The sequence below is a fragment of the Salvelinus alpinus genome, chromosome 15, assembly GCF_045679555.1.
Source record: "Salvelinus alpinus chromosome 15, SLU_Salpinus.1, whole genome shotgun sequence".
In the NCBI taxonomy this organism is placed as follows: domain Eukaryota; kingdom Metazoa; phylum Chordata; class Actinopteri; order Salmoniformes; family Salmonidae; genus Salvelinus; species Salvelinus alpinus.
The window spans coordinates 44,174,799-44,187,906 of NC_092100.1; the positions used below are offsets into that span (position 1 = coordinate 44,174,799).

Sequence of the window (13,108 nt, forward strand, 5' to 3'; positions counted from 1 at the left end):
ATGGCTCTGTCTGTGCTATACTGTATGGCTCTGTCTGTGCTATACTGTATGTCTGCTATACTGTATGGCTCTGTCTGTGCTATACTGTATGGCTCTGTCTGTGCTATACTGTCTGTCTGCTATACTGTATGGCTCTGTCTGTGCTATACTGCATGGCTCTGTCTGTGCTATACTGCATGGCTCTGTCTGTGCTATACTGTATGTCTGTCTGTCTGTCTGCTATACTGTATGGCTCTGTCTGTGCTATACTGTATGTCTGTCTGTGCTATACTGTATGTCTGTCTGTGCTATACTGTATGTGTCTATCTCTGTCTGTCTGTGTGTGTGTCTGTCTGTGCTATACTGTATGTCTCTGTCTCTGTGTTATCTGTGTTTGTGTGTGTTCTACACTCTTAGAAAAAAAGGTGTGGAAAGGGTTCTACATTGACCAAAAAGGGTTCTTCAAAGGGTTCTCCTATGGGGACAGCCGAAGAACCCTTTTAGGTTCTAAATAGCACCTGTAGATGCCCGTGTGTCATCCTTGCCTATATGTGTTCATTTCCAGGGCCGCGGCGGGCTGGGCTCCATCTTTGTGTGGGCGTCGGGGAACGGTGGTCGTGAGAAGGACAGCTGTAACTGTGATGGTTACACCAACAGCATCTACACCCTGTCCATCAGCAGCACCACCCAGTATGGCATGGTGCCCTGGTACAGCGAGGCCTGCTCCTCCACCCTCGCCACCACCTTCAGCTCTGGGAACCCTAACGAGAAACAGATAGTGAGTAGTACTGACACACACACACACACACACACACACACACACACACACACATACAGTATAACACACATATTTTCAGCTCTAGAAACACCAATGAGAAACAGATGATGTGAGTCATCATTAGTAATCCCTCGAGGTCCAGGATGATCTCTTTATCACATACAACAAAGCAGAAAGCACAACATAAAACCGTCTCCTAATAATGAAGCATATCAATACACCCACCTCAACCAGAAACATTTAGCAAGTACCTCTGAAACGCACACACACACCTCTAGGATCGCTACAACACACATCAGAGGAAACCTCATAGAAACAGATTGACACTGAAACACAAACACACTCATACCTACAGCAGCGTAAAACTCCACTTGAAACAGATAGTGATTCATACCAAACTATTAGTGACTAATATACACCACTCTTCCCTGACCACAACTAATATGAATACTCCTGAAACTCAACGCTTTCTCCACTTTCCTCCCAAACACACCAGAGGGCTGCTGCAGGTGAACAAACACGTCTCTCAGTCTGGCTGTGTCATTGTCTCACTCTGATGTGGTTAACTGAAGGCACAGCGCTCCAACTAATGCACTTCTGTTTTAGTAGTCGCATGCTGCTTGTTGTCTCAACAAACTCATCAATCAAGCAATCAATCACAATGTTTATACTCTGTTATAAGTACGGTTACAAGACAATAACCAGTCACAATGTTTGTGACAGGACCAACTTGCAGGTGGTGTTTCAGTTCATGGATTCAGTTCATGGAAGACCCTCTGCTTTTGTGTCATTATTCCAGTGATGTAAGCTGTAAGAACCAGTCCTGATACCTTAAAATGAACGCCATCTCTTTTCAGCGTGGTTCTAAAGAGATGTGTTCACTAGACCGTAGTATTTTCAGTGTTCTGGGGCATACAGTAGCTTGTAGGTTGATTAGCTAACGTTCTGCCTGTCATACCTGATGTGTCTTCACATTGCTCCAGACATGCCTCATTAACTCTGCCTCTGACAACAGGTACAACACTCTGGACTTTGCTGTGCCCCCCCCTTTTCTTCTCCATCACCTTTTTGTCCCTCCTAGGCAGAAGTCACCCAATGTCAAAATCGTGACTTGAGATCTACATACTCACAACTCTTTATTTTGCATAGATAAGTAATGCGTTTAAATGAGTTGTTCCAGTTGCATGTTAGATCAGCCAGTTTCTGTAGGAATCTATATGACTGTTATTTTTTCTTGTCTGCCCCTAGGTGACCACAGACCTGAGACAGAAGTGTACAGACACCCACACGGGGACGTCAGCATCGGCCCCCCTGGCTGCTGGGATCATCGCCCTGGCTCTGGAGGCCAAGTGAGTTATCTCTGTTTAGGGATGGGCGTAGTTATCCGGAAATCCGAACGGTCATTAGTATTCGATAACTTGAGTGAGTGTTCATTTTTGGAGAATTTCTTTTTAGGCTTATTTTGACAATGTGACATTTGAAGTACTTTTTAAAATAAAACAAACTTTTGAATGTAGTTTTAATAACCGTTCGTTGACCTACTGCTGCGCATTTAGCCCTTGTCTGCCCTGACATCAGTATGCTATTTCCACCCACTTCAAATAGCAACTACAGGGCGTATACAGAGTTTCAACAAGCCCTGACAGATCTATGCAAAATACTCACCAGAAAATATTTTTGTAACAGAATCAGTTCTATCATGGCGAAAAACTATGGAGAAAAGCATCCTGTCCACTGTTTACCTCTGCCATGTGCATTCGCGTCATTCTGATTGGTCAAGAGCATTTTTTATTTTGTTTTTGTTTTGTTTTTTTATCCCGGAAAATTGTAATGATATTATTTGAATAGTGAAATAATGTCAAATCCCCAACCGTATCTCATTTACACGCTAATATCTCTGTTAACCTGTCATCTCTTACTAGAACGGGGCTTTCCAACCCTGTTCCTGGAGAGCTACCATCCTGTAGGCTTTCGCTTCAACCCTAATCTAGCGCCCCTGATTCTTATAATTGGCTGGTTGATAATCTGAATCAGGTTAGTTACAACTGGGGTAGAAGCGAAAACCTACAGGAGGATAGCCCCCCCCAAGAACAGTAGAACACCTCTGTTTAACTTGTCTCTCAGTAGAACATATAGTATCTCAATAGAATAAGACAACTGCCCTGAAAAGAATAGTGTGTGGTGGCTAGTGAGACTGGCATGGCCAGCCAGTGATCAGGTCTGTAGACTACTCCTATAGTAGCCTACATCTCTTTGTTTCTCCTCCCTCATTATTGATAGGCTGTCAGATCCAGTCAGCTGTCAGTCCTCAGGCTCATACACTCTACATCTTCATTAGTGCATGCCTGGCATGTGTCCTAACTGTCCCCCCACAAACACTGTCACTGGGCAAAGACAAAAGGTGTGTATAGTAGTATAAGGTGCATTCGGAAAGTATTCAGACCCCTTGACTTGTTCCACATTTTGTTACGTTACACCCTTATTCTAAAATTGATTAAATTGTTTTTTCTCATCAATCTACACACAACTCCCCATAATGACTAAGCAAAAATAGTTTTTTAGACATTTTTGCAAATGTAGACAATTCAAAACTGTAGTATTCATACTATATGTAGAAACAATAGAAGCAAATGTAGAAGCAAATGTAGAAACAATTCAAAACTGTAGAATTCATACGTATTTACTCGGTACTTTGTTGAACCACCTTTGGCAGCGATTACAGCCTTGAGTCTTCTTGGGTATGACGCTACAAGCTTGGCACACATGTATTTGGGGAGTTTCTTCTCTGCAGATCCTCTGAGGCTCTGTCAGATTGGATGGGGAGCATTGCTACACAGTTATTTTAAGGTCTCTCCAGAGGTGTTCGATCGGGTTCAAGTCCGGGCTCTGCCTGGGCCACTCAAGGACATTCAGAGATTTGTCCCTAAGCCACTCTGGCATTGTCTTGGCTGTGCGCTTAGGGTCGTTGTCCTGATGGAAGGTGGATCAGGTTTTCATAAAGGAAAATGTCAAGGGGTCTGAATACTTCCTGAATACACTGTATGTACCGCATACTGGTAGTCATTGCAACACTCCAGCCACTGCAGCCACAGAGAAGGGCAATATACCCTATCATTCACAGACAATGAAAGTCCAAACCCAATAATTCTCCACAAAGTGTAGATCACCTCAGTATTTCCTGAGTGAGAGCCATAATAACAGGTTTGCCTGTGTTTCTCCAGCAGATGGAATTCATGGAGATTGAATCATTTAATAGGGAGAGCGCTGTTTTTCCAGCGAGGTGACATTGAGTGGATGGAGGGATGTCCATTAATAACACATGAGTGTGAGACGTGAATGGTGAAGGAGGGAGTGTATGGATGTGAAAGGTTGTTGAGGTGAGAGTCTGCTGCTTCCGCTACCGCTGTCAAGCTGCGGAGCAGTTCTAGCGCTTCTATTTCTGTCTCGGCCCGGCGCAGGCAGCGAGTTGAGCTGTAAACCCATGTGATTCATGGTTTGATTATCTTTGCCCGCGGGCCTCCATTTCTCCGCTCACTCCAAAGGCATGTGCTCCCTAAACTTCTTGTCCTCTCTGCTCTACCTACCTACATACTGCCGCTCCCTGCTAAATCAGCTGGAGAGATTTAATATGGCTCTTCTATTTAGTGGAAGGTGACCCGTCCTGGGCGTCCTTCAAGAACAAAACCTTTAGCAGCTAGGCTTGATGTCATTAATGACTGCTCTACGTGAGCTACTGTTCAGTACAGTACTCTGCTATACTACTTTAAGGTGTTACTGTGTTCTCTCACCATTAAACACCAGTGTTTTATAGCTGCCTTTATAATGGTGCTGTTACTGGACACTGCTGTTAAAACCTTATGGACCACGTACACGTCCATTTCGCTGCTGTGTGTGTGACTGACATTGACATGTCTCTAGTGGTGTTTGTATCCATCTTTTTTTGTGTTGCATGTCTTTCTTTCCTATCTGCCTGAACATTGAACCTGATGTGGAGGGACATCTCTCTCTAGAAATTTCTCTTAAACTCTCTTTTATTAGAACATCTCTAATATAAGAATACATATCTTTCTCTCTCTGTATAGTATGAACCTGACGTGGCGGGACATGCAGCACTTGGTGGTGAGAACCTCTCACCCCGCCCACCTCAGCACTGACGACTGGAGGACCAATGGAGTGGGCCGCAAAGGTAACAGGAGAGCTCTCATTGGACATGCCTTGGCTGACTGAACTACATGATAAGTGGACTCACTTGACTCTTTGGAACTTCACTCATGGTTATTCTGTCTCTCACAGTGAGTCATTCGTATGGGTATGGTCTGCTGAATGCGGGGGCCATGGTGGCCCTGGCCCAGAACTGGACCAGCGTGGGCCCACAGCACCAGTGTGTCCTCACCATGCTCTCAGAGCCGAGGGACATAGGTAGCCGGCTGCTGTTCAGTAAGACATTGGATTCCTGCTGGGGCAGACCAGAGTATGTCAACTCTCTGGAGCATGTCCAGGCCCGCCTCACTCTCTCCTACAACCACAGAGGAAACCTGGCTATACACCTCATCAGCCCCCTAGGGACACGCTCTACCCTGCTGGCTCCCAGGTACACCCACACACACACCTACTGTAGAAATACAAAGGAAACCTCATCAACCTCATATCAGTCTGATAGATACACCATCCTCCAGGTAAACATAAACATGTTCACAGAAAAACACAGTGCAGTGTTTGTCATTTTTAATTAATGTTTGCTTGAAGTGCTGTGTATTTTTAGCAGCCGTTCTGGGAGGTATTGTTTTTAAAGAGCCCTTCATGGTTTAGGATGGTTGCTATGAGATCTATGTTTTTGGCTGTGAGCCCTAACTACTCTCTCTGTGTCTCTCTCTATCTCTCTCACCCTCTTTTCAGGCCTAAAGACTATTCGCCAGAGGGATTTATTGACTGGGCCTTCATGACCACCCACATGTGGGACGAGGACCCTCGAGGGGAGTGGACCCTGGAGATAGATAACGTCTCAGAACAAGGACACGACTATGGTAAGAGGACATCTATGTACCTTCATACCCCTCCTCACATACACCGGAGAGGCTCCTCCCTCCTCTTTTCTCTCTCCTTTCCCTTCTCCTTACTCCAGGAGGTCTCCTCTGCTGTCGTTTTTTAGTCTCAGCACAGCAGGGGAAATAAGATGAGTGATTCTCTTTACTCCCTCTGCCTCCTCTTCATCCATATTCCTGTCCACACCATATCAGTTCTCTCTCTCGTTCTTAATCAGCAATTGTTCTCCTCTCCCTGTGTTTGTCAGTCAGTTCACCTACCTCTTCACCATCATCATATTAGTATCTCTCTGACACTCACCCATTCTCTCCTCTTAGAGGTATTGAATTGTTCATTCCTTCTGTTCTTCTTTCTCTCTTGAATTTGAAATGTGTTCACCCTCTCTCTCTGTTCCTCTCCTCCCCCTCTCTCATCCTCTCTCCTCCACCCCTCCCAGGTGTGTTGAGTCAGTTTACTCTGATCCTGTACGGTACGGGGTCCAGCTCCAATAACCCCTCGTCTCCTGACTTCCCCCGGCCTTCCAACAACAGCTGCAAGACCTTCGACACCCAGCAGATCTGCATCGGTGAGACTGACTGTCCGAGACACACTGAGACAACTATCACTGAGATATCTATAGCACTAAAAGATTCCAGATGGGATTAGAAGCGTCTTGGTGACACTCAGCATGTGGATGTGGGGTTCTCATGCATATGATGCAGGTTGGCATTTTTAGAGATGTCTCATGTACTAGAGGCAGCTCTGCAGAGTGGTCACTAGCTGGCAAAGCCACAAAGTTATCAAATCGGATTTTAAACCTATGCTTAACCTCCACCACACTGCTAAAGCCCGGTGTACCCGACACGGTTTTGGCCCCGATATAGTTTTTGAGATCGGAGACAAAATTCCCATGTCGTTGCCTACTCGGGGTGCGCGGCTGTCCCCGACGCTCGTTTAATGTGAGCGAGTAAGCGACGCAATCTGATCCCATCTTTGAGCAGTTCCAGACATCCCGATATTTTCAAACATGTTGGATTTTATCAGCACAAAACCTTCAATGCTCTTGCAGTGTGAGATGTGCAACGACAAGTTTTAAGAAAAGTGATCAGCAATAGCCTATGAGAGCTCGCAAAAAAATTATCCAGTGAGATGATGACGTTGTTTCGCATCACACAAAATGTGTAGACTCTCGAGCAGGAGCGATGACGGCTACTAGTATGCATTTGTACTTGCCTTTAACCAAAGTGACAAATCGTTACGCCTCTGAAGTTCCCAAGCAATGTTATTCAAATCAAAATGTTGACCAAATATTTTAACTCTGTATGGCAGGTGTGAATGTCTGACTGAAAACATTTTCGTGAGACATTGTGGTGGTATCGAAAATCCTCACGGCAAAGTGAAGAATCTTGTAGTGTGCGACACCCCATCTGCACCACTACTTTGGCAAGACAAAAAACTACAGGAAAGACGGTCGTTTAATGTGAGAGGCTCAGCGATGTTAGGATTTTGAAAGTCGTGTAGTGTATTATGGTTTTACCATAATGCCTAAACCTAACCTTAAATTAAGACCTAAAAGCACATTTTTGCTTTCATACATTTCTACGATATAGCCAATTTTGACTTTGCAGCTGGCCCATCTAGCGAAACCACTCAGTTCTGCCTCCAGGGCAAGACTTATGACAATAAACGTCAACCTGCACATATAACAGGAGTGTTAAAAGGCTTAATTCATGGCATGTTTTTGCTTTTTTGTGTGTGGGTGTATGTACAAGCCTTTGTCCCCACTGAATGCTCAGAAAATCAGCACCTCATCCCCATGTGTGTGTATCATCTTGCTTTCTCAGTTTTCCTCTTTCTCTCACTCATCTCTTCCTCTCTCTCTTTCCCTCTTCCCCTCTCTCCCTCTTTCCAGAGTGCAGCCTAGGCTTCTCCCTGTTCCTGCAGGGTTGTGTGAAGCTCTGCCCACCCGGCTTCACCACGGGCCCCCAGCTCCTCAACATGTCCCTGGACAACTGGGTGGACTTGTCCTCCGTCCAGTCCTGCCTGCCATGCCACCCTGCTTGCCTCACCTGTTCCGGCCCCGGGCCCAGCGATTGCCTCTCTTGCCCCCCTCACAGCCACCTGGTCCTCACCGCCTGCCTGCACCAGAACCAGGTCCAGCGCAAGTCCCCCACTGGCCCCGACCTCCAGGGAGATGTGGGTGGACCAGGGGAAAGCCCAGTGGGGTTAGAGCAGGGGGGAGGTGGAGGAGTGGGGGAGCCTCCAGGACCTAGCCTGGCCCTGTCCTCCCCTCTGGCCACCCTCCTGGCGGTGCTCAGCTGTGCCTTCATCCTGGCAGCCTTTGCCGGGGTCTTCCTTATGCTGCAGCTGCGCTCTGGTGGCGCCCCCTGGGTCCGGATGACCAAACTGCACTCTGTGGAGACGGGGGGATGGGCCTCGGGGGGCTTCGGCCTGGGGCTGGGCTGGGAGAGGCAGGGCAGGGTATCCTATAAAGGGATCCCCACCGTGTGGGGTGACGAGGACCAGGTAACACTGGGGGGCTCTGATTCTGACAGTGAAGAGCTGAACTGCCACAGTGAGAGGACAGCCTTTATCAGGACACAGAGCTCTCTCTAGCCCCCTCTCTGACCCCTACATCTGGAGGAAACTCTCTTCAGAGGGTTTGGTCTCTCTAGCCCCTCCCTCTGCTAGAGCTCATGGGTCTGTAGTGTGAGTCTGTTTCAGGCATTGTCCCTGGCTGATACCCAGAGATTCTGATCCAGGAATGTAATGGCTCAGCCCAGCAAGCACCTCTTGGTCCACCACCTCTTGATTCACCCTCAAGCATTAATCAATTGAAAATGTTTTTGTTTTATAATGACTATATATATTATTTTTGTTTTATTTTAATTGTATTTGTTGCTTTTAAACACTTGAATAAGATTATTTGCCCTGGCCCAAGGGTCTAGGTAAAGGTAAAGTACACTTTTCACTATTGTTTCCCATTGACCTTTAGTTTATTGCAGAAAGGCCGATTTCTGTATTTTGAAAGTTGCATATCTTGAAAACTTGATTGCTGTGACATGCAAAAGATTTTGGGACTATATCAACAATGGACTAATGAAACAAAAGATAGTTTTTGGGTGGAGTTTTCCTTTAAGCAGACATCGGAAGAGATGTCCGTATGTATTAGTATACGTGTGCCTGTGTGACAGTGACTTTGTAGACAATAACTGAATAGCCTCCCAACACAGTTTCTGATTGGATGAAGACCACAACAGGGTTTTATTTAATGTACGAGAGAGAAAGTTTGCAGATTTGGGCACTGATAAATGCCTACATTTGAACGCAGTGGCTGTACAGTAACATGCTATACATGACGTCAGACCTCAAGCTCTGCGCTTCACAGCGCTGTATGGGTTTCGACTGACAGCCGTTCTGCACTTGAACACCGCACGCGATATGAAGTTGCCCCAATCTTGCTCACTAATTGGGCAACTTCTTTTGTTGACTGAGTGAGGGAAAGCTGTAAATTTAATGAGACTATGTATTTTGAAAGATGAGACGTTGAGGATTATAACTAAATACTGTTTTGATGTCATACAAGCAAGCCAAACACCCATGAGTCCAAATGTGTACTTCACATTTCCGTATATGATCTATATTTAAGGTACAGTTACAAGATCACATGGCGTCATACCCTGGGTTGTTCTGAACAGAATGTGCATATGTTTGTCTACTGTGAAGACAATTTGACGCAGCACACGCACCTGAATGCACTCATGACTCCTTTCTATGCACACCAAAATTACGATTTGTTTCCCTGAATTGCATTTTGAAAGCCTAACACTGTAATATCGTGTTTTATAACTTAGCTAGTCATGTTGGCAATAGAACAAGCTTTCAAAGTGTGCCCACCTGACCCAGATTGCGATTTATAATGGTTTTTGGATTGCGTAAACAACACCAGTAATTGTGTAATGGCGGGGACAATGGGTTGTGTTCCAAACAAAACAACTTCAAGTGTGCTTGCTCTAGTTCCTCAACGGCACATCAAGGAGAGCTCAAAACAGCACCTTATAGTTGAAGGCTGTACTTTGAGTCATACAAGTGCATTGAAATTACTTAGGAAATGCGCACGCTTTGGAGAGGTGTGTGGCCACTTGGAGACACCAGTTAGTCCTCTCACTCGAACTCTTATCAGTAGTGCTAAGCGATTTTCGATGTCGGTTTCGATTATGTTTTTACATTAAATGCTCTATGCATTATGTAGGTTGAATGCTGTAACACAGAATAAAACAATTAATAAAAGACAATGATGGTAGTGACTGCCCATTACTGTTGATCACTTATGAACCATCATTTATTCACATTACTTTAATAAAATGTTTCAGTTGTTGTGTATATTACATTTGTTTTATTTTATGACTTTATTATTTAATTCCGAGTCATCATCTCATCTCTATAGAGCTGCTTCCTATGCTTGCTGTCTGACAAAATCACTATTTTGTAGTTCTTCAAAGTAAATAAGGCATACTTTTATGACTGCTGAATACCAACTCTCAATCACTTAGATCATGTATTTTCAGGTAGAGATACCACGCTAAGCAACAGCTGCTCTCTATATCCCCTCAGGATCGCGCATTCTTCTCTCTTCCGTAGCTGTCGTAAAAGAAAGACAGACTGGACAAGTAGATGCGCGATGGATTTTGGGGATTGTAGTTAGTTTAGCGCATAAAACGTGGCAATTATGTAGGATATTGGCCAATTTGAAACCACAACTCCCTACTACACACAGTTCAGGCTGGATCTGAATTATCTCTAGAGAAACTGAGTGATGTGAGCATTGAGTTCACAGATACATTTTTTTACGAACGACTTCGGTCAATTAGTTGTTTGAAAACTGAAAAATAACTGACATTTTGGTTAATCGCTCAGCACTAATAGACAGTGTAATGTTTGGATTCAGTCAGATGAACTGTTGTGTCCTCACCTTTCAGTCTTATCATTTTCCCATAATCTCAACTGTTCCTTTCAATTGCTTCCATGGTTATGCATATGCTTTTAATATTTATTCTGTAAGAAACCTTTCAATTTAGCTTGATCAATAGTCCCACGAGTGTAATGGGTTAAAGGCCCAATGCAGACTTTTTTTTCTCAAAATCAAATCATTTTTCGGTAACAATTGAGTACATTACTGTTTTTTTTAACCATTTGATTAAAAACCATAATTGTTTCTTAGCAAGAGCAATTTCTCAAACAATAATTTTGCTAGGACTGTTTGGGAGGGGTCTAAGTGGGGAGGGGAAAACTAGCTGTTATTGGCAGAGGTTTGGAACGCTCTTTCATATTGCCTGGTGTAGTCACCAGGCAGGCCAAAACTCCATCCCACCAAAACAGTGTCTTTTCAAACAGCTCTTACACTAAAAGGGAATTATCAACTTTTTTTACAATTTATTATTCTAATCTCGTAGTGTGGCAATATATATTATATATAGAAACACAGGAGAATCACATTTTTGACTGCACTGGGCCTTAACACTTTTTTATAACACTTTTTCCTACTGTTTGTTTTTTGAGTTTCCTACTCTTCTCCATAATCAGTGGGCTCCAGCATTTCTTAATCTGCTAATAAAACCCCAATATAGACAACACATCAAAAAACCAGCACAGACTTTTTTGGAGTAGTCTTCAAGGTTTTGATAACTATTGAGCTTTAGCTTAGCAATATTGTCACCAACAGCTTAAAAGCACTTAATACCAATATAGACAATTGTTGAAAGGCCAAATTTCTAGTATTGTGGTTTTTGGATGTAAGTAGAAAGCTCATGCATCAATCAGCAAACACACACACTACAGAACAAGTGGGAGAAGGGATGGCAGGTAATATTAGTCAGCCACTTTTTTCATTTGCACACTGGGTTACTTACAGAGGGATTACCAACCCTGCAGTACTGTGTTCCCATCTTTCTGAAGAAGAAGAAAAAAACAGTTAACCCAAAGCTATTTGACCTTCTCAACATGTCTCTATTCTCTTGCTATCGGCAAGAAATAAGATCATTTTGTCTTCATTTTCCCCATGGAGGCTCTATTGATTTTCAGGGTTTGTTTCTCTGCCAAGTCTTTATCAGTGGAAAAAAGATAATAGCTTTCTCTTGTTATTACACATTTCACATATTTTGACAAGCAAATGTATTGGCCTGCAGGTATTTGCAGTCATGCATTATTAAGTTATTGGTCAACTTTAAGAACATATATTTTGGACTGGTCTATACAATCAAAGCTCTTGAGTATTGTATGTGATAAGAACTGCTATGGTGAAATGTTTATAGATCAGTTACAGCATATTTTAAATAGATTGTATTTTCTATTCTTTTTTCTATTTTATCCTTTTTATTTAACTGATGATTGATGTCAATATTGTGGGGATAAATGTCATGCTAAAATAAAATGACTTTGTAGGTCATATGAGATGAAAGCTGGTGTGTTGACCCATTCTGTGCTCTGTATCACCCTTGTGGAGCTCTGTGTAGGCATGGTTTCACAGCAGTCAGCCAAAGCTTACAGACACTCACAACACACACGCCGCTAATGCTTTGTCAGTGCCCGCCAGCGATACACAAGCCCACTTCCTGATATCTAGGGCTTCTGTCCTCTACCGTTTTCTCTTCCACTTTCTCCAGCTACCAGAAGAGCATCACCACAACCCCCTAAGATACAATAACTTCCTCTAGTCCTAAATACTGCTGAAATACAAGGACATTAATATTTAAACTAGATTCATATGGAAAGTTTTGCGTGTCTGTAGGTTGTATTTGTGGAGATCATTAACAGGAAATTTCCTCCATTCCCCAGAAGAGTAGAGGGGAGCAGGTCTAAGATAATAGTACATTCAGAATGCACCCCATAATTAGATCTACAGGGAGAAATTGTAGTTAATTTCAGATCCCGGAACCTGTGCATACCTTGCATGGCAAGTATGTGTGTTGAGAGTTAGCGAATGAGTTTGTCTGCGCTTGTGTTGAATCTGAGGAGATGGAGAGTCACTTGTCATTCACTGACCCATGTACTTGTGTGTGGGTGTGCTGTAGGGGTTGTTCAGTGGTCATTTAGTCTGTCTCTTTGTCGTTCTGCAGGGGGATGGAGGAAGGATCTACTGTAGTGGAGGGTATCTGGCTGGTTTGGATCTCCTTGAGGGCCAGGCTGGCAGGATGGATTCTGCTCCTGGCTTTTAAGCAGATCCCCGTAGAACAGTCATGGTCTATGGAATACTGTTCACTAGTGTTTCATGGTCTATGGAATACTGTTCACTAGTGTTTCATGGTCTATAGAATACTCTTCACTAGTGTT

The 13,108-nt window shown here is 43.8% G+C and overlaps 1 protein-coding gene across 5 annotated transcripts in view; it reads left to right on the plus strand.

The window, feature by feature from the left end:
• Window positions 1–12,236, plus strand: part of LOC139540119 (furin-like) — a 175,354-nt gene extending 163,118 nt beyond the window's left edge. For all 5 annotated transcript variants that reach the window (XM_071343697.1, XM_071343693.1, XM_071343694.1 and 2 more), the window contains exons 9-15: window positions 545–757; window positions 2,006–2,106; window positions 4,840–4,943; window positions 5,051–5,348; window positions 5,654–5,781; window positions 6,237–6,365; window positions 7,692–12,236. In XM_071343697.1, coding sequence (XP_071199798.1) covers window positions 545–757; window positions 2,006–2,106; window positions 4,840–4,943; window positions 5,051–5,348; window positions 5,654–5,781; window positions 6,237–6,365; window positions 7,692–8,395 — 1,677 coding nt within the window. In that variant the 3' untranslated portion in view covers window positions 8,396–12,236. The remainder of the gene's footprint in view (window positions 1–544; window positions 758–2,005; window positions 2,107–4,839; window positions 4,944–5,050; window positions 5,349–5,653; window positions 5,782–6,236; window positions 6,366–7,691) is intronic.
• Window positions 12,237–13,108: the final 872 nt, after the last annotated feature.